Raw genomic sequence first — 21,602 nt, forward strand, 5'->3', positions numbered from 1 at the left:
TTCATATTTGTAAACTGTAGACGATTTATAGAACTTGATCTTGCATTCAGGTGTTTATCATACTCTTGTAACTTTATTTGGTCTTACAATAATATTATTTGATATGCTTATTAGGCTCAAATCATTTCACCGGAATGAAGTTGTTTAAGCACAGCCTTTAGCCGCAAACCCTAACTTCCCTCCTGCAACATCATAGACAACTTGCATAGTCTTCTGCTGAACATTCCCGAAAATTAGCGCATCAGATGGATCACTGTTAGGGGCGAAGGCGAGACACACTCGATTCGAATTGGGCACGTACACAACTCCGGAATCATCAAGATCAATTTTCGTGTTACCACCGAAAACAATGCTGATGGTTGGAATCTTCATTGTACCGTATATACTCAAGTCGTAACATGTGTCAAATATGGAAACTGGTCTCGCCAGTGGATAACTGGTCATCTGTTTCCTGAACGCGTCTCGTAATGCTGTATAAGCTGGCAGAGGTAAACGTGTGATAATAGTGCCAGAATCGATGATGGATAAAGGGGTACTGGAGAACACAGTAGGACTAATTTGAAGTTTCTGGCCGCCTACGTACATTGCAAGAATGTCGATGGAGTAAAATGTTTTGTCTGGCGAAGTACTGAATGGAGTGTATTGTACTGAGTTTGAGACGGATGATTTTCCGAAAGTCAAGTACCCTGTTTTACTGGCTTTAGACGGAAGACAGTAGGAGAAAACTTGTCCGTATTGTTTCGATGTTTGTTGAAGAATAGAAAGTGGATCTCTGCCTAGTCCGAGTACTCCAGCGGTCTGACCAAACCGACCTTGATTGTTTTGGCCACATCCGAAGAAGAAATTGGGGACGACATCGGTAGGAGTTAGCGTTAATGTATCTTTCGCGAAGAAACCTACCGAGGAGGAGTTGTCACCGTATAAGGTTCTGTATATACATGTGGTTCCCCCAGCGATACAGTCTGGAGTGATCCCTGTCGCGGATTTAAGTTTATTACACTGAGGTGTACGACATGAGATGTTCGAATAAGTAGAGGATTTTGAAGGATCGAAAATCAAATCGGTTGGGCCTGGTCATAGCATGATATTGAGCATGGTTCACATTGTGTCCATGTCAGGGAACTTCCAGTGTCGAAAACTAGGGACAAGTCGTTTTTTGGTGTTCCCAGACCGAATGTGACAAGGTAGTTGCTAGTGGCGAATGACAAGCCTGATTTTGCTGGAAACGTGACAAAATCAGTGGAAGCGAAGGTGTTTCGAGCTGCATTGAAACCAATTCGCGAGTTGATTGATTTTACTCGGGATTCATCGGCAGCTAGGAGTTCTAATGCTGATGGCATTGACGATTCTTTTGTTTTGTGGCATGGTCCATGTTTGTGCACTACTCTGAGTGATGAAGATGATGGTAGTTTGTGACCTGTTAAATCGTTACACTGCTGTTAGAACGTAATATAGACAGAATTATGTACAGAATGACGTGGATTCCCTGTCAGTATTCTTACTTCGTGAATACTCTGACTCAGGAACGAATGTGTAGAACATGTATATATAAGCATGTAGAGATTAATGATATGATATTTTTTTAAATGCTTACAAGTTTGTATGTGCATGTGTCATTTGACTAGGCTTATAAGTAGTTTATAAATCGAAAATATATATGTAATTTTCGGTTTATAAACTAGTACCGAGCCCTTGAAAGAGTTCAAAGGGAGAAAAGAAAGGAACCTTGTGAAGAGGAGTCGCAGACAGAATCTGGAAGAATAGAACTGAGTTTAATGGTATGAAACTCATGTGATTCTGAGGCCAAGAGCTTTCTGTCAGCAGCCGCAACTCCATTATTGAAAAAAGAAACCAGGACTGAGCTTGCTACGAGTAAACAAAAGAAATGATCAAGTGGATTAGAGGAGGAAACAGTAGTTGGATTTCCCATTGAGCAAAGGAATGTAATTCTGTTCAAACTGCATGCAGCTGCTCTTCCAACTATCTTTCCACAATCACTAAGCCTTTATATAGCTGGTTAGTATACACTTGACCCTAGATGTATGGTTTTCGTGTATTCTTAACTTATCTCGTTATATAGAGTATATGTTTGTGCTTAAAGTTTCAACATGCATTTTGAAGTCTCTTAAAACAAGCAAAAATTTTAAAAGTAAATTATAAAATTATATTTTAATAACATTTTGAAATACATGTTAAGTTATAAAAAAAATTATATAGAATGGGCGAGGCGGAGGGAGCATAAATTTATTTGGATTGTAACCCTTTCTTCCAGGTCACCCAGGTAGGACAACTCACCCATTATATGCTAAGGGAAATTCTAAGAAAATAAAAATAAAAAATAAATTAATTAATGAAATATTTTTTTAAATATCTATATTTTTAAAAGATTCAGAGACACGGTCCAAGTTGTATATAAAATTACAAGTCTGGGTTGAAATTAGTTGCAACATTCGTATTTGAGATTCCATATATGATTGCACTGTATTTTTGAAATTTTTCTGCAACTTGGGTACTTTTCAAAAAAATAAAATAAAATTGTATTTGCTGGTAACAAATGTTATATTATTTAAAAATATATAAATAATATTAAAAAATAAATGAGCATGATTTTTTTCATAATAAATTTTTAATTTAAGATGTCTTGTAAAGTTACTGGAACTAAGATCGCCAAGCACCCAAGAGTTGCACATAAATGCTCCATGATGACGAAGACTTGTCTTTTCTTCTTCCCCACTTATCTATATATTTTTGTCTAGCATGTAAGAGCAAGTCCAACAATGTCCTAGTTAGAGCCCCAAATATAATATAAAATATGATGTCCTAGTGATTTAGGACATGGTTATGTAAGTTCAACTCCAACAATGTGCCTTATTTTCAATATATGTTTAATATTTTATTATTAAAGACTCCCTTTCATAATTAAAGCACAACATAAAGTAGAGGGAGAAAGAGAATGGATATAAGATTTTATATTAAAATATAGGATAGGGCAAGGAGAGAAGTGCCCTATTAATAAGGCTTCAAAGAGGTTGTCTTAGTGATATAAGGCATCACTAGAACACTGTTGGATCAACATTTTTCATGAAATGCCTCAAATTATGACTTAGGACAAGTTATAGGGCTTCTCTTGGACTTGCTCTAACTTCTATTTTCTTACACATCTTAATTCTCAAATGCAGAACATGTTTCATATGCTTCTGCATGCATCTACAGCTAAACATATCTACTCATAATTAAAAAAAATTAGGAGCTAAATTTTTTTTTTTGTAGGAACTAATCTAATTTTTACATTTTGGCTAAAAAATTTTGTAGGAACTAGTCTAATTTTTACATTTTGTTGTATATATAAAAAATAAGTTTTTGTTTTTTAAAATTCAGGAGGCTTTAGCCCCTCGTCCCTTCTTCCACGCTGGTGGTAGAAGTCGTTCGAGATCCAGGATGTAAGATATATGTGGAAAAACATGACCAGCAGCACTGAGTACTTGCTCATTTAAATTATGTTCGCGACTTCGAGTACCCGAAATATTATTATCTTATCAAGTAGTAAAAGCTTAGACTACATGCGTTAACTTAGATTTTTTTTTTTTTTTTTTTTGAAGTTTGCGTTAACTTAGATTAGTTGTTCATAACTTCTGAATTTTTATACTTACACGGAGGTGGAAGTAGAAGACATCTGAGGATTTAACTAATAAATTAGTACGGTTATTTTATTTTAATCAACTCCATTAAAAATATTTTTATATAACCTTTTTTCTCAAATTCGAAAGTTTGAAGTATAATTCAGTACGATTATTTTATTTGATTATACTTCAAACTTTCGAATTCGAGAAAGAAAGTTTTATAAGAGTATTTTTCAATAGGGTTGACTAAAATGATTTATAGAATATTTTGAGATAATTATTAAATCTGTAAGTTACTATGATTCGAAGATACGATTATATTTTAAAAATTCATTTTATTAATATTTTAAATTGTTATAAATAAAATACATCGTTTCAATATGTTATAAATGACATGAATTATTTTTATAGATTTTTTACAAGTTTGTACATATTCGACAAACATAGTCAATATGAGAAAGTTACAAACAAGTTAATGTATAATCACAATTATTTTCTTATAATTTTTATATTTTTTTGATATATAATATATATTAATAATTTTTAACTCAGAGTTTACCTGGCGGGAGATTCTCGTTACTTTACATGCCAATGAAGTTTAACACGGAAGTGTTATAGGATTTGAGAGACTTGAAGTTTCAGTGTTTTATGTCATATCGATGGATCTAAACGACACAACAAGAAGGAAAGCTTTCAACTCAATTGTTCCATGCCTCATGTGATTAATTTGTGAACACCCATTGGCTTAAAAGTTGGAATCTTCCATTGCGTTTTGTTTTGCTGAATCTTACTAGCTGTGTTTTATTCGCATGTGAGCTGTGAGTTTGTGATATGACATCCTGTATGGGTTATGTCTGGTACAGTAGTTTGCATATTATTTCGGGAATGGCCGAATTTGAAACCCATTCTCAAAAATCACGTGTCGACTAGACTTTAAATAAATAATTAACATTTTCTTTATTTTTATCTTATATTTTAATATTTTTAAATAATTTGATGATATAATTATTTTTTTAAATTTAACTTTTTATGAGTATGATATGCAAGCAGAATTATAATTTGCACAAAGTAATAATTTTATTATACAGTGAAAACGCCTAGGTGTAATTTAAAGTGTTAAATAATAATTGAACTTACTTATTCGTAAAAACTTTAAATTGAGCAAAAATTGAGATGATAGTTCTTTTATTTCTTTTGTTTTGCCAAACCCCTTATATATTTTTAAATAAGATTAATCCACTATTTCTGGTACATACTTTCTTGTCAATTCGAATTTTGAAGAAAATAAAAGACTGCAATTAAATATAAGAAATCCCTTTATTCAACAAAAAAAAAAACCCATATAAAATCGATTTTGGTAGTTCTTTCTCTCTCTTTTTTTTTCCATGAAAAGCCATATTTTATTTTTTAAAGGCATACTATAATAATTCATTTCCAGCAGAGCTTGAAAATGAGAGCGTGGATTTCATAATCAATCATATCCATGTTTTAGTTATTTTCTGTAGACATTGGTAAATGACTAATCAACTTGGATCAGGTGATTAGAGCAATCACAAACGGGGCTGTTTGGCTGAGCTTAAAAGAAGTGACTTATTGCTTAAAGTAAAGAAGTGTATTAGAAGTGAGAAGTTGGTTTGGACTTATAAGCTGTTATAAGTGTTTGGATACCGCGACTTATAAATTTTTAAGTGTTTGGATAACTTAACTTATAAGCTGGTATAGTTTCGTAATATTGTAATATAATTATTTGATATTTACGAAATAAATTGAAAAAAGTTGATGAAAATATTAGATTAGACTAGTATTTATATTATATAAAATATGTCTCACATTTAAATATTTAAGTGATTTATAAGTGTGTATATTTGAGTATTTCATAAAATTGAAGATAAAAGTTTAAATAAAAAAAATTATATTCAATCACCTCAAATATGAGATAACACGAAGGAGACGGAATAAATAAAAAATAAACAAAAATAATAAGTACTGTAGCGGAATGTTACTGGTTTAGAACTGCAGTGCATGGCAGGAAGTTTGAAAAAAGCTGGAGTCCAAAAAAAGCTCCATATCGTAGCTTTTTTCCTTAACTTCTTTTACATATTTTAAGTGCTTAGTGTGGTTTGCCAAACATACAGCATAAAAGAGGAAGTGGACTTCCAGTTCCCAAACGCCCACGGGCTCATTTGTTAAATCTGAATGAAATTTTCTCGATCATTAAAGTTCTGGATGAGTGATAAATCTGAATACAGAATGGATGATCTTGTTTGTTAAATATTGAATTCTTCTTAACCATAATTATGGTTTTTATTAAAATTTTATCATTACGGTTGGTATTTTTAAAAAATACCTCATTAGCCCATATAAAATATTTTACTATTTTGATTTTTAAACCTAATTTAAAATGATGAATAATTCTTGAATGATATTTTTTCATATTTATTATTATTATTATATTAATAATATATATTAATCCTTATAGTTAATCTAATTAAATATTATACATTAACTAATTTAATCATAAATAAAAATTATCAACTTAAGAAACTTTTATTTTATTAAAGATTAATTTAAAAATTAAAGATTATATTGGAGTTGTGGAAATTATTTATCAATATATGACTCCCATAATAGTTGAATAGATAAGTGGTGACAGAGTAATAGCATAGTAATACGTAAAAGCACAGCAAAAAGATTTCTGGACGACAGACCCTCTTGTTTTCGAGAGGTTTCGTCCAGATGAATTTTGATTCATCCAGCTATTCAATAATTCTATCAAACAGTCTTAACCATCGAATATGACGTCATTCAGTCCAGTTTGTTTCATTCACTCGTTAACAAATGAGCTTCTTGTTTACTCTACGGAGCATTATTGCATTCCCAAGTGCAAACATTTCTAGTCATCGACGTGATCGATTTTGAATATCATATACATAAACTGCATTACATACACAACAGTTTAAAAAGAACACATAATATTATATTTGTAAAAATGATTTATTAAGAATAAAATACATAATTAAGTGTCAATTAAATTTAATATATGATATGTAACGTGAAACTTATCCAAATTATTAATATGAGATGTTATAGAATCTAAGAATAAAATCATATATATATTTTTTGTAGGATTAATATTATATTATTTTTAGTCTATATATATTATTAAATATGTTAGATATTATTACTATTCATAATAAATATTTAATTATATTTATAAAGATCCTATCAATTATATCATAATAGTATCGAATTCGCGAACTTAATATAAATGATCCTGTACTCATTGTTGCTGACTTGCTGGTCATGTTTTCCCGCATCGGTTTTTCTGTGGTGTGCCATGGGCACACACTAAGCGCTAACTTGAGTATGGTGCATTTTTATTGGTCCTCCAATCGATGGCCCCTGCATTTGCACCAAGTCCACCAATCTGGATCTCGAACGTTTTAATTCTACACCAGCGTGGGAGAAGGGACGAGGGGCTAAATTAAGCCTCATGAATATTAAAAAACAAAATACTTATATTTATATATCAAGAAATTTGTAAAAATTATTTTAAAAAAAACAAAATTTGTAAAAAATACTTTAGTTCCTATAAATTAAAATTTTATTATTAGAAAAAACCTGCTCCTTAATTTTTTAACATTATTTATACATTTCTATATAATATAATATTCCTTATTAGTATTTATGTATAGGATTTTTTCTAAAATTATCCAATTTTTTTTTAAAAAATACGACGCAACCTTATATGCAATATCAATTATAACTATTGCAACCGATTTCAACCCGGCTTGTAATTTTGATCATATTTTTAATTCTCTTACAAATATAATATTTTTCTAAATTTTTATTTCATCAATTTATTCATATTTTTAAAGTCAAGGTTTAAATCCAAGGTTAGTTATTTTTCATCAACATAAATTTCTAATATTTTTTTTATAAAGATTAGTAGTAAATCATAAGTTACTTATAAATCATTTTTAATTTTATTATTATTTTTTTTATAATTTATAAATCACTAATAATTCAAAATTATTTGAAAAGACATTTTAAACTCTAAACTTATGAGATTAATCCCATTAAGTGATAGTCATAACTTTAAACTCATTCAAACGATTTTCACTGAACCATAATCAAAATTAATTTATACTTCATCCCTCCCACCAATTATATACAATTTTCTTACATTATTTGACACATACTTAAGATTTTTATAAAAATATAATTTTATAATTTATTTTTTAAAAAATTGGTTCCGAATAGAATTTTAAATTTTAAATAATATTTAAAAAATTAAAAATAACTTATAAAATCATATTCTATAAAAAAAATTTAAAAAGGTGCCCAACTTTCCATAAGAAATGTATATGAACCAAAATGCTTGGCGCACATAATTGTACATAATAGATTTTAACTAGAATGATCCACCTCTATTTGGGTGGACAATTTCAATTAAAATCCATTTATGTGCACAATTTTGTACACCTACTATGAAATGGCACAGAGGCAAGATAATATAATACATGAGAAAACCATGCATCTACGAACAATTGTATACTAAATCCATCTATATAAGGCTTAGTGATCGAGGATAGATAGTTGAAAGAGCAGAAGCAGTTTGAAAAAGAATTACATTGCTTTGCTCAATGGGAAATTCTACTGCTGTATCCTCCTCTAAATCACTTGATCATTTCTTTTCTTTACTCATAGTAAGCTTGGTCCTGGTTTATTTTTTGAATAATGGAGTTGCAGCTGCTGACAGAAAGCTCTTGGCCTCGGAATCACATGAGTTTCATACCATCAAACTCAGTTCTATTCTTCCAGACTCTGTCTGCGACTCCGCTTCACAAGGTTTCTTTCCTTTCTTCCTTTAAACTCTTTCCTTTATCATCACTTGTTATTATGTTTGTGTATTTTTAAATATCAGAGTGTGAGGAGAAGGAGTAACGAGGATCGTATATTATATTCTACACATTCGTGAGTCAGAGTACTCATGAAATAAGAATGACAGGGAATCCACATCATTCTGTACATAATTCTGCCTTTATTATATTCTAACAGCAATGTAATGATTTAACAGGTCACAAACTACCATCTCCTTCATCACTCAAAGTAGTGCACAAACATGGACCATGCCACAAAACAGAACAATCGTCATTGCCATCAGCATTAGAACTCCTAGCTGCCGATGAATCCCGGGTAAAATCAATCAACTCCCGAATCAACTTCAACGCAGCTCGAAACACCTTCGCTTCCACCAAATCCGTCACGTTTCCAGCAAAATCAGGCTTGTCATTAGGCACTAACAACTACCTTGTCACATTCGGTCTGGGAACACCAAAAAACGACTTGTCCCTAGTTTTCGACACTGGAAGTTCCCTTACATGGACACAATGTGAACCATGCGCAAGATCATGCTATGACCAGGCCCAACCGATTTTCGATCCTTCAAAATCCTCTACCTATTCGAACATCTCATGTCATACACCGCAGTGTAATCAACTTAAATCCGCGACAGGGAGCACTCCAGCCTGTACCACCGAGGGCACCACATGTATATACGCAACCTCATACGGTGACAACTCCTCCTCAGTAGGATTCTTCGCGAAAGATACATTAACGCTAACTCCTACCAATGTCATCCCCAATTTCTTCTTCGGATGTGGCCAAAACAATCAAGGTCTGTTTGGTCAGACCGCTGGAGTACTCGGACTAGCCAGAGATCCGCTTTCAATTGTTCAGCAAACATCGAAACAATACAGACAAGTTTTCTCCTACTGTCTTCCGTCTACATCCAGTAAAACAGGTTACTTGATTTTTGGAAAATCATACGTCTCAAACTCGGTACAGTACACTCCATTCAATAGTTCGCCAGACAAAAGATTTTACTCCATCGACATTCTTGCAATGTACGTAGGCGGCTAGAAACTTCAAATCAGTCCTACTGTATTCTCCACCCCCGGATCTATCATCGATTCTGGCACAGTTATCACACGTTTACCTCTGTCAGCTTATACAGCATTAGGAAACAGATGACCAGTTATCCACTGGCGAAACCAGTTTCCATACTCGACACATGTTACGACTTCAGTAAATACAGTACAATGAAGATTCCAACCATCAGCATTGTTTTCGGTGGTAACACGAAAATCGATCTTGATGATTCCGGAATTATGTACGCGTTCAGTTCGTCGCAAGTGATGTGTCTCGGCTTCGCCCCTAACAGCGATGTATCTGATACGCTCGTTTACGGGAATCTTCAGCAGAGGACTATGCAAGTTGTCTATGATGTTGCAGGAGGGAAATTAGGGTTTGCGCTTAAAGGGTGTGCTTAAACAACTTAATTTCGGTGTCGATAAGTGCCGGAAAATATGAAATATTGCCTTCAGTCATCGGAAGAAATGATTTAAGGCATATTATTGAAAGAACAAATAAACACTTATCATGAATATGCAATAAAACCTTCGAATTTAAGATTTCCAAAAGATACATACATCAAATGATATTATTGAAATCCGTCTGATTACTGATTAATCGGTTAATCGGTTGAATTGTAGAACACTGATTAAAAGCAAGTAACTCGCACAATTTGAACGCAAAGTTTGATTTATTAATTAATCGAAGCCACACCATTTACTATGACTGATTGGAATTTTCAACGCAAAATTTGTATTTTTAAATTCTGGAAAAAGTCTCTGACAAGCTGAACTTATTTGGTCATGGCAACTCTGGAGGCAAAAGCCTCTGACAACACCAAACTATATAAATGCTGCCTTTATTACACGAACCTCCCCCTTGTCAATAGTCATGTCCTAAGACAAAACATGACAAACACTTAAAAATTACATGTATTTCATTAGGCCTTGATCTGAAGATGATGTTAACATATATAATGCTGCTGTGTCTGAGTTACTCAGCTCATTCTTCGGAGCTTGCCTTCGATTTTTATGCTGCTTCGTGTCCAATGCTGGAAACCATGGTGAAGGACACGGTGAGAGCAGCTTCGTCGAATGATCCGAGAGTGCCAGGGAGGCTTCTGAGGCTGTTGTTTCATGATTGCTTTGTGGAAGGGTGTGATGGTTCGGTTCTGGTGCAGGGGAATGATACGGAGAGGTCTGATCCTGCGAATGCTTCGTTGGGAGGATTCGAGGTGATTGAAGTGGCTAAAAATGTGGTGGAGATGTTCTGTCCGGATACTGTTTCTTGTGCTGATATACTTGTTTTGGCTGCTAGAGATGCTGTCGAATTTGTAAGTCCCCAGAAATATCGATCTTTTTTTGATTGAATTATGAATGGTTATGTTACTAAAGAAGGTAGTTGTGTTTTTTTGATAATTGAGTGTAGTATGATTGTTTATATTTACGTTTTCATGATTCTCTTGATGCGAGAGTCTTGTGCACTGTGTTAATTTTTGTTCTCGCCAAAAGTGTATCAAATGTTGTGTTATTATCATGGGAGTTGAGTGTCATACTTTTGTTGGGCAAAGAGTATAAATCACTTGTTAAGTGAAAATAACAAGAAGATTGTTTATATTCATATTTTCGTAGTTTCGCTGATGCGGGGTTCTTGTGCAGTTGTTTTCTAAGCTAAAAATGTATTGAATGTGATATTTTTAATTTTTTATCATGCAGACTGGTGGACCAGGAATTGAAGTTCCAACAGGTAGAAAAGATGGGAAAATTTCCTTGGCATCTAATGTGAGACCCAATATTGTGGACACAAGTTTTAGTCTGAACCAGATGAAGCACATCTTCTCTGCCAAAGGCCTTTCTTTCGATGACCTTGTCACCCTCTCAGGTGTGCTTTCACTACCATAAAAATAACGGTTTTTCTACTGTGTCGATTGTGTCTCGACATATGCTAAACACTAAATTTTCATATTTGATTTATTTTGATTGACTTTTATTTCTTAATAATGATGAACCCTGTGTATATGCAAAAACTATACAGGAGTGAAATGCATATAATTTAGCATTTAGCATGACAAACCGTAAAAATATGTAAATAAGCAACAATTTTCCTGGACAGGGGCGCACACAATAGGATCAGCACATTGTAGCGCATTCAGTGAGCGGTTCAAACTCGACTCGAAAGGCAACCTCAAGCTCATTGACACATCACTTGACAGCACTTACGCAGCTGAGCTAACACAACAATGTGGCGCATCACAAGCTCAGACATCGATTACAGTTAACAATGACCCCGGAACTCCATTTATTTTCGATAATGAGTACTACCAGATGCTGTTAGCTCACAAGGGACTGTTCGAGTCTGATGCAGTCTTGCTTGACAATGCCAAGAGTCTGAAGAAAGTAGAAGAGTTTGCGAATGACAAAAACAGATTTTTCGAAAATTGGGCTCAAGCATTTTTGAGGCTTGCGAGTACTGATGTTAAGACAGGGGAGGATGGTGAGATCAGGAGGTCCTGTTCTGTAATTAACGGGTGAGAATTGGAGCTGATATATTCAATTACTGCTTTCTTTTTTTGTTAAACCGATGTCCGGACCAACTTGCGCTTATCTCGACTAATCTGTTTGAACATACTATAACTTCAATTTTTAATTTATTATGTACTCGATTTAATCAGTAATCTGTTCATGATGCAGAACTGCACCAGATACTAACACTTAAATATGGGGTTTATTCAAAAAAAAAGAAAAAAACCTTAAATATGGGGTGACCAATATCGAATCGCATGGAAATGAAAATTCAGAGAGTATCGTCATTCTCTATCAAATTTCCGATAAGAGAGGCTCTGACCACAATTTTATTTTTTTATTCTAACACAAAAATGATACTCACACACATTTAAGTGGATGGTTTTTGAAATTAATTGATATGTGTTTGACAATATTTTTAATTTTAGTATTATATTTTAATATGATATTAAATGATGTTTTGATAAAATTTCGATTCTAGTAGTCTAATCTTCTTTACGTGAAATATGTAGTAGATCTTGATTCACTATTTCAATCAAAATATATAAACGCTTCTCACGAAACTTAAAAAACATATATTTGAAATTAAATAATCTTTACTCTGTTTTTCTAGTAAAATGCTTTTATTACTTTTAGTAACAACACCTTAACCTCGCTTGTGGACAATATTAAAGTTCAATATTTAATTAAACTTTTTTAAGCAAATATTTAATTAAACTTAAAATTAGGGGAAAAAAACTACCTGCAAAATAAATAATGGTAAATAAAAATAAAAATAATATTAGTTGGAGAACGGGATATATATGCGATTCTTTCTGAGGGTTAAATTGACATTACGCCCGTCCTACTGTCCTGTGATTGCATAATTGTATTGACGGCGTCGGAAAATCTCGCAATCTCCGATCAAATTGGCTAGTTTCAGTCGCCGGAGCAGACAATATGAAAAGAAGAGAGGCGAGCATTTTACATTATCTTTGTTTGTCTTTGATTTTCTTTTCTATTTTTCTGAAAATAGTTTGAAATTCGAGTAATATATGTGCTTATGTAATGTTGATTGATGAATTAACAAGCAGATAGTTGAGAAGAAGAAGGCGATTAGTGAGATTATCAAGGCTGCGTCTGCTCCGGAGAAGGATCATTTGTGTTTGTTTTCGCAGTTTCGGCATTACCAGTATAAGGGTAATTGTAGTTTTAGTATGTTACTATGTGTAATGTGTGTGTGTGGGTGATTGTTTATATATATATATATATATATATAGGCAAACATTCAAGAGAGGGACTCCTTATATGAAGTTACATAGTGCGCCACTATAAATCATCAATTTTATTATAAATTCTGTTATAGAATACATATAAAACGTGATTCTAATATTTAATACTATAAAATAAATCTATTTTAAGTAATTTAACACTTAAAATTTGATTGAAAAAAGTATATTTTCGAAACTGATTCTACAACAGAATAATTCTGGATGATTATTATTCTGTTATAGAATCATATTGAGATATTGCATAATTTTAGATGATCTTTGGTATAAAAAAAATTGTATAACTTCGTTTTCGGTTTAATAATCAAAATTTGCAATTATATTTCATAAAAGATATAATAAAATATATATTATGTATATATTTATAATGGTGTGCTACGTAACTCCATATAAGAGGGTATGCTATGGAGTGCTACCCTATATATATATATATATATATATATATATATAAATTAATTAGCCTAAAGAGAGAGAGGAGAGGGAGAGAGAGAGAAGGGGGAGAGAGAGGGAAGGGGGAGACAGACAGAGAGAGAGATGGAAGGGGGAGACGGACAGAGAGAGAGGGGGAGGGGGAGAGAGAGGGGGAGGGAGAGAGAAAGAGGGAGAAAGAGAAGTGGGGAGGGAGATAGAGATAGAGATAGGGAGTGAGAGAGGGAAGGGGAGGGAGAGGGAGAGAGAGAGAGAGAAAGGAAGGAAGGGAGGGATAGAGAAAAAGAGAGGGAGGGTGAGAGGATTTTTCTTTGTTGAAATTTGAAAACAGAAAACTTTTGATCTTAGTAATTAAGAATGGGGATTTTGAACACAATTTACTAGTGACTATTATTTAAAATGATTTGGTTTTTATTAGAGTGAGACTCTCCCTATATATATATTCCATTACCTTGATGCAAATTGTACTATTGTTTTTATTTTTATTACTAGGTCACTCCTTTTACTTGAAGTCAGGACGCGGGGATAAACTCTCATCAATTCTAAAGCACCATATTCAAAATATCCTTAAGGTTGTAGTTTTATTGTGTTTACATTAGTTTCTTTTGCTGGTTGCATATATTAGTAGAATTTCTAATGTGGTCCATTTTAAAGATTAATATGGAAAAAGTATATGGATCTGAGTGGCCATCTGAGGAAAAGAGTAAGCGCAAGGAAATGGTTTCGCCAGAAGCGCGCTATATATTTATATACGAGACTGCAAATAGTGATCCTAACCAGATGTCTGAATCAGTTGGAGGAAGAGGCTCTCAAACTGTTTGTGCAAACGATACAGAGACTATTGTTGGATTTGTGCACTTCCGATTTACTTTAGAAGAAGAAGTACCTGTTCTGTATGTATATGAACTGCAGCTTGAGCCTCATGTTCAAGGAAAGGGCTTGGGAAATTTCTTGATGCAACTAATTGAGCTTATAGCATGCGAGGTTATATACTTCTCCCTTCTTTTCAATAATTTTCATGTTATCTACAGAATTGGTGATCCCACTGTGAGTTATATACGAACTTATGTGATTATCTTGCTTACAGGCTGTACAGAATGTCCAATCGGATACATGTAGTTTTTTAACAACAGACATGTGTTCATCAGATTGGTTAATTTAAAGTGTGTAAACCTTTTATGTGTGTCCACTGTCACGATGTTGATTGTTAGATACGATGGTTAAAGCTGAAAGTGTATAGTTTTTTTTTTTTTTTTTTTGCTAAATGAAAGTGTATAGTTGATGCAATATAATACATAACCCTTCACTTTACAATCTTAAGTATGCATCCTATATAAAAGCTTGCACCATCATCAAGTATATATTTGTTATTTAAGCCTGCAACACGTGTGGTTTGCAATTTTTCCCCTATTATAACTAGAATTTTTTCTGTTCTTTAACTTTATGTTCAGTCCCTCTCCTTGCTGAAGTTTTGTAGGTTTTCTATCTTATGTTTGATTGTGAGAGGACCAAACGCTATGGTAATGTGTGATAGTGATATATATTCTGTTATGTTTCAGAATCGTATGAGTGCTGTGGTGCTAACTGTTCAAAAAGAAAATCTCTTGGCTATGAACTTCTATTTAAGTAAACTAAGGTAACATCCGTGGAAGCACATTATTATCGTTATCCGTTTTTCAGCATTGCCATGCTGCATTAATTCTGGATGGTACCTTTGATTTTTACTTGCAACTATAACTATCTGTTAATCTACGAAACATTAACTTGCACAGGTACACAATATCTAGTATATCACCGTCAAGAGTCAATCAACTGGTAATTAGATATATCTTTCACTCTCCTTATAGTATGCCCTACTCAAAACCTACAAAGATAAATAAATAATACATACACTTTTGCAGACAGGACCTGAGAAAAGTTATGAGATTCTTTGTAAAGTATTTGGTGTTGAAGCTAAAGCAGTTCTTGAGGTAATTTTCTCCATTGCAAATTCTGCTTACTAGCTAAAATATTGAATTAAACAATACATACACATGTAAGCAGTGAATTTTATTTTTGTTAATCATTAGATATGAAAGTTTTGAGAAAATCTTTTGATTGTCTGCTCCCAAGATATACTGTTATACTATTTTTCCAAAAGATCCTCATCCTAATCAAGGTTTTCTTTCTGAATATGTCAGGCTTAACACATGACACAAGTTCTCAATATTAGCTTCGATGATCTCAACAAAAAAAGATTAAGATGTATGCAAAGAAATATAATCTTATTCAGCGATGTTGTAGAATATAACTGGTTTTACTGGTTGATCTTAACCATATTTTAAGGATTTGGTATGTTCTAATTTAGAATTTGATATGTATTATTTCAGAATCGTAATTAAGATGTTATATTCTAATTAAAGTTCAGTGATATTTTTTATGCAAACTTTTCTTTGTGAAATTACTGAAGCAAAGTTATACATATTTGGGAGGTTTTTATCTATCACTCTATGTATCACCTCAGAATTGCATTTTCGATTAGTCAAGTCAGTTTTCCCACTGCACAGACTTCTTAATAATTTTATTTTCTTTTGTAAGTCTAACGATATAGATCCATTATCTTTTTGTTGCTAGACATTGATTTCTCCAAGCCACAAATACAATTATAATACAAATTTGTTTATTTGCATGTTTTTTACATCTGTATGATTGGAATAAACGAGAAATAATTCTATACTTGTTTTTGTTGCATTAAATAAAAGTTACCTGAAGTGGACTTCAGGAACTCCAAGCCCACTTTTCTATAAATGATCGTCTAAAAGAGTATAGGAAAGCTACTCAATGTTTTAGAATTGCTCCTTCCCAGTGATATGCTAGTTTACATTAATCATATAATTTAGTCTTCATATATGAGTAATTTGAAGCTGTGCCTTTTCTTGTGGATACAGCAATCACCCATAAGTTTGATTGCTAATTTGTTGCTGATTTGATTAACCTTAGTTATAGCTTATAATCTGTAGGAAGAAAACCTTGGTTACGAAATAAGTTAGTAGTCGTTCCCAAGTTTTGAGATCCTATAGATTCAATCCAAGGGTATGAGCGGAACACAAAAGTTCATTATGTAATTGTTAATTGATGAGTATACATGTAGCTTAATCCTCGTAGATATCATCATCTTTCTTCTTGCATAGGCATATAGACAGTTATAGTGGGCAGTAACACTAGGCCTGAAAGTGGCATTCGCTGACCAAGTAGGCTTTCCAAATCCATTATTTGTACAGGGATGTAGGCTATAGTATATATTAAAGACATAAATGATTATACTTATTGAACAAACAAATTTTGATTTACAAATGATCTCCTTAGATGAAAATATAACTACATCAATAAAGATGGGAGCTTTATTATAGGCCCAACAGCACAAAAAAGACAAAACAATTTGTTGACTGGGCTCTGTTTGTCCATCAGCTTAGGAGTTGATATATTATTGTAACTCTCCTGAGAATAGGACACTTTTGTAAATTGACACCTTTTAGCCATTTAACGCACTCCTCAGTACTCCCTCCATTCAATTGGCGAAGAAGAAAGATGAAAGGAGCGTTAACTAGATAAGAACAGGGAAATGCAGCAGGAGCTGAGAACTTGGCAAAGAAAAAACTCATCCATTGACTGAAAAAGTGAATTCATCATCGGTCAATCCTCGTGAAGAGTAAATGTCATCACTTGCATAAGAAGAGTGATCTTCCTCACTGTTTCTCTCCTTAAGCTCATTAATCTTCTCAAGAGCTTCCTTCAAATCCCACCTTTTCTCCACATTCCATTCGCAGCAACACATTCCAATCTTCAGTAGTTTTAGCATTTCACCCTGTCCATTCGCAGTCCCTTTCATATCTTTATCAAACACCTCTCCTGTCCACTCTTCTCGAACAACAGAATTTACCCAGCTCGCTAAATCTGCATTTCCCCCCTTTCCCTGCTTTAAGTAATTTGCAGGGAACTTTCCTGTCAGCATCTCAAGTATTAGAATTCCCAGACACCAAACATCCGTCTTTCTGGTGAGGCGGTTATTTTGTGCCAACTCGGGGGACTTGTAGGCTACCATAAACTGATAGGCATGTTCTTTATTGATTACAGGAACTAAAGCATAATCCGATAACAGAGGTACAAATGTTTCATCTAGTAGCACATTGGACGACTTTAAGTGACCATGGGGTAGAGCTAGGCTGGGAAAAGCTTTGTATAGATAATTTAATCCTTTGCCCACTCCTTTAATGATTCTTAGGCGTGTTGGCCAATCAAGTCCTGGTTGATTAGGTTTGAGATTACCTGTGTACAAAACACATGTTAAATCTGAATTTTATGTGCAGGCTCCACAACTAGAGCACTCTATCGTGAAGGCAATGCCAGAAATTTCATGAAGTTGACTATGCTATACATGAAGTTGTTGCAATTGATAGAATCAACTTACCATGGAGATGACTAGCCAAGCTACCATTTTCAGCAAAGTCGGTGATCAAAAGCTTTTCTTCCTTTTTGTAGTAAAACGCCACAAACGGCAGTAGATTAGGGTGCGATAGACTTCCTAACTTCCGCATATGCTCATAGAAATCTTCTTTTCCCACATTACTCATCTGCTTATATCTCTTTACAACCATGGCTGGTCCACTTAAAAGGATAGCCTTGTATGATGATCCAAAGCTTCCGCTGCCCAAAACTTCAGCAGATGCTCTGAGGAGGTCTTGCAACTCGAACCTCTCTGTGCCATTCCGCACAAAATGTAGTTTTCCAGTCTGTTCAGTTTTCTTGTAGTTATCAGCTGTCTGTTTAGGCAATCCAATTTCCTTTCTGTTATCATAGTTATACTTGGTCTCTTTCTTCTGAGATTTTGTTGACCCTAGTCTTTCGACTTTTGACGTTTTGCGTCTGTTTCGCCTGTGAAACAATAATAAAGTAATGACAATAACAGCTAGAGCTAGGGCCCCAACAGACGCAACAATGATGGGGACTTTCGGGATGGATTTCTTCTTGGATGCCGGACAATTGTTCAAAGGCTTACCACATAAATTGTTTCCTGATTCGCAGTGAAAGAAATATATGATTACTACAAATGAATAATTGATCGATAAAAGTGCCTTATTAAAGAAGAAATAGATTTTATTTTGCATGTTCTTTATGTTGCCATTAGTATATCCTTGATGTGCACCCAACATAATCTGTTGGTATAAATTAAAGTTTGTTATAATTAGGACTTCAATTGTTATATATGGATAGCTTTTATTATGTTAAACTGTTCACAGTGAAGAAAACTTAGTTTTATTAATTATTTGAAGCTGATAAACTTTCTGGTTTTGTTGATTTTTAGGGCTAGCATGCATGGGTAAAATATATTGATTACTTCAAGGCAGATGCTTCAAAAACAAAGGTATCTTTTAATTTAAATTCTTTTTGATATCTTCCTATATGAGACTGTGTAGCTTATAACATCTTCTTTACAAATGACAAATATACTAAAAAGAGAATGTGATAATTTATAATCTAACCCAACAGTTTGTATTACTAACGCAAATTTGGTTGGACTGAAAGGATATTGGTAATTCATGAATGGATATAAATTATTATTTTAAAATAAAGCTAAAAGCTCCTATTATACTCACCAGTTACCAGAATTTATAAATCATTATTTAAACATAAAGCTAGAAGATATTATAATACTTACCAGCAAAAAAGCTCGCAGTCTCATCGCTTAAGACAGATGGAATAGGACCTTCAAGTTTGTTGTTGGCAAAATTCGCTATCAAATCTTTTTGCTTAAAATTAGGTATTTCACCCTCAAACTTGTTGTTTTGCAGCTGCAGATCTACAAGCTTAGACAGAGTGGCAAGGGAATTTGGAATTTTGCCAGTGAGACCATTGTTTCCCAGATAGACTCTTCTCATCTGATTCATACCCTTAAAAGCATCACCAGGAATCTCTCCAGAAAAGTTGTTATTTGCCAGGTAGAGTGTTCGAAGAGCGCGGATTTTGTTGATGTTACTAGGAATTGGTCCGTCAAAGTTGTTGTTCATGAAGCTCACAGAACGCAGAGTTGGCAACTTTGACAGGGAATCAAAATTTATGGTGCCTGAAAGCCCCATGGATTCAAGTTGCAACCCATTTAAGACGTTTGCTTTGCAAAGCAAGCCATTCCAGTTCGCGTTGTTACCATTACACGGTGAAACATCTTTATTCCAATTTTCTAGTGCACCGGCATTTGATAATGTTTTTTTGAAATCCAGAAGAATTTCTGTTTCTGAATCATCAGACAACCCGACAGCGATGCACATTAACAGTACAAAGAGCAAAATAGCCCGCCTCATTATTTTACAACTTTTGTCCTGCTCGTGTGCTCTGCTTCTCCGAATTCTCAATGCAGCTCTTCTTCTTCTGCAGTGCCTGAGAATAGAGTTATGTTTGTGTGTAAGAAATGCAATAACGAAATGTGCTCGGGGAGGGACAAATAAGAAGGATGGTAATTGGTATTGACGAGGTCTTTCCTGCAAGCTATGAGCTGTTTAAATCAAGCCGGCATCGCTCAGTTTCAACACAGTGTTGGCCAGTTTGGCTTGATGGCATGCTTAAGATAATCTGGTATTTGTAGTTTCCTTGTTTACTATGATGCTGACATATAATACTACTAAATTATATGCATAATCTTGTTTGCTCTTGTTATTGATGATTAAGTTTTTTAATCTGTATTGTAATCTCAGCCGTCTCACTACTACTTACAACCGTATTGAAACAATCTAAATTCTTCATAGTAGTATTTTGATATCCAAGGGTGTCCTCGACTATTCGTCTATAGCCCTAAATAGTTAAATTCTATAAAATTTACATATTGAATTTATTTTTTCGGATCATGTATTCATGTCTATTGTATTGAACTTATTTTTCGGACTTGGTTAGTATCATCAGCAAACCTTTATTCCTTGTATTTTTTGTCCCAGCTAGTCCGAAATATTGGATCCATCTCCAACAGCAAGTATAAAATCAATTAAGGTTCTGTTTGCTTGGATAGAGCGAGGAATCAGATATGAAAAAGACTAAACTCTAGAGGTGCAAATAAAAAAAATAACTGCAGAGTTGTTAATAATGGAATATTCATTTTCAAGGATTAGTATCCTTCCTGTAAATTACATCATTAATCATGATCTTTACAGAAATTTGGATACGTACTTATAGATTAATATATATTTTCGAAAGATAGTTACAAAACAAAAGATCATGATCTTTCAGACAGATACATAATTATAGATTTAACAAATATATTTACTTGTAACATATATGTTTATTCACAGATTAAATATAAATTTTTATAGAACAATATAATTATAACTACCTTAATATATGCATAAAAAATAGAGTTACATACACAATTCTTAAACAAAAACATGTTACAGACATAGCCTGATGAGCTATATATCCAGGGAGCAATACTATTACATGATCTGGGCTAATTAAGAACAGAAAGATAAGTTGAGGAAACTGGGCATTAATCAAATATCATCTATCAAACTCATGAAGAATCCATTATCTTCAAACTGCCACCACAATCACAATGTCCTGGTACGACTTTCTCTATTGGCTGTTGTGATAGTCTTCTTTGTCTTATATGTTAATTACATGCTGCTTCATGCATTAATGGAATCCGTAACTCGACGAAGGGGATGAAGATGTTAAGTAATCAATTCTCCCAAGACCTCCAGGTAGTTGGGGACTTACCATGATCATATATTATCTCTCTGCCGAATGTATGCTACTGACATACGTATCTACGAGACCCGGACCCATTTTATTTTGGGTATCGGGCACATTGTGATGAAGAAATATCT

At 33.6% G+C, this 21,602-nt stretch overlaps 3 protein-coding genes and 2 pseudogenes across 4 annotated transcripts; 3 read left to right on the forward strand and 2 right to left on the reverse strand.

Moving 5' to 3' along the window:
* Positions 1-102: 102 nt before the first annotated feature.
* Positions 103-1,930, reverse strand: LOC108224935 (aspartyl protease family protein At5g10770-like; annotated as a pseudogene).
* Positions 1,931-8,195: 6,265 nt separating this feature from the next.
* On the forward strand, positions 8,196-10,244 carry LOC108224942 (aspartyl protease family protein At5g10770-like; annotated as a pseudogene).
* A 141-nt stretch (positions 10,245-10,385) lies between these two features.
* Positions 10,386-12,374, forward strand: LOC108210848 (peroxidase 18). Its single transcript, XM_017382322.2, has 3 exons — positions 10,386-10,869; positions 11,252-11,417; positions 11,649-12,374. The coding sequence occupies exons 1-3, from the start codon at positions 10,495-10,497 to the stop codon at positions 12,065-12,067; spliced, it is 960 nt and encodes a 319-aa protein (XP_017237811.1). The 5' UTR covers positions 10,386-10,494; the 3' UTR covers positions 12,068-12,374.
* Positions 12,375-12,855: 481 nt separating this feature from the next.
* On the forward strand, positions 12,856-20,549 carry LOC108210927 (uncharacterized). 2 transcript variants are annotated; one of them, XM_064086117.1, is made up of 10 exons: positions 12,856-13,012; positions 13,132-13,237; positions 14,248-14,327; positions 14,410-14,739; positions 15,315-15,391; positions 15,528-15,570; positions 15,657-15,725; positions 15,936-15,999; positions 19,097-19,156; positions 19,584-19,807. In XM_064086117.1, the coding sequence occupies exons 1-8, from the start codon at positions 12,998-13,000 to the stop codon at positions 15,939-15,941; spliced, it is 726 nt and encodes a 241-aa protein (XP_063942187.1). In that variant the 5' UTR covers positions 12,856-12,997; the 3' UTR covers positions 15,942-15,999; positions 19,097-19,156; positions 19,584-19,807. The 2 variants fall into 2 exon arrangements, with proteins under 2 accessions (XP_063942187.1, XP_017237912.1); XM_017382423.2 differs by lacking the exon at positions 15,936-15,999 and having other exon boundaries at positions 19,584-20,549.
* On the reverse strand, positions 17,247-20,090 carry LOC108211080 (pollen receptor-like kinase 4). Its single transcript, XM_017382616.2, has 3 exons — positions 19,451-20,090; positions 18,203-18,805; positions 17,247-18,060 (listed from the first exon to the last, which is right to left on the reverse strand). The coding sequence occupies exons 1-3, from the start codon at positions 20,088-20,090 to the stop codon at positions 17,393-17,395; spliced, it is 1,911 nt and encodes a 636-aa protein (XP_017238105.1). The 3' UTR covers positions 17,247-17,392.
* Positions 20,550-21,602: the final 1,053 nt, after the last annotated feature.

Source organism: Daucus carota, chromosome 1 (genome assembly GCF_001625215.2).
Source record: "Daucus carota subsp. sativus chromosome 1, DH1 v3.0, whole genome shotgun sequence".
Lineage (NCBI taxonomy): Eukaryota > Viridiplantae > Streptophyta > Magnoliopsida > Apiales > Apiaceae > Daucus > Daucus carota.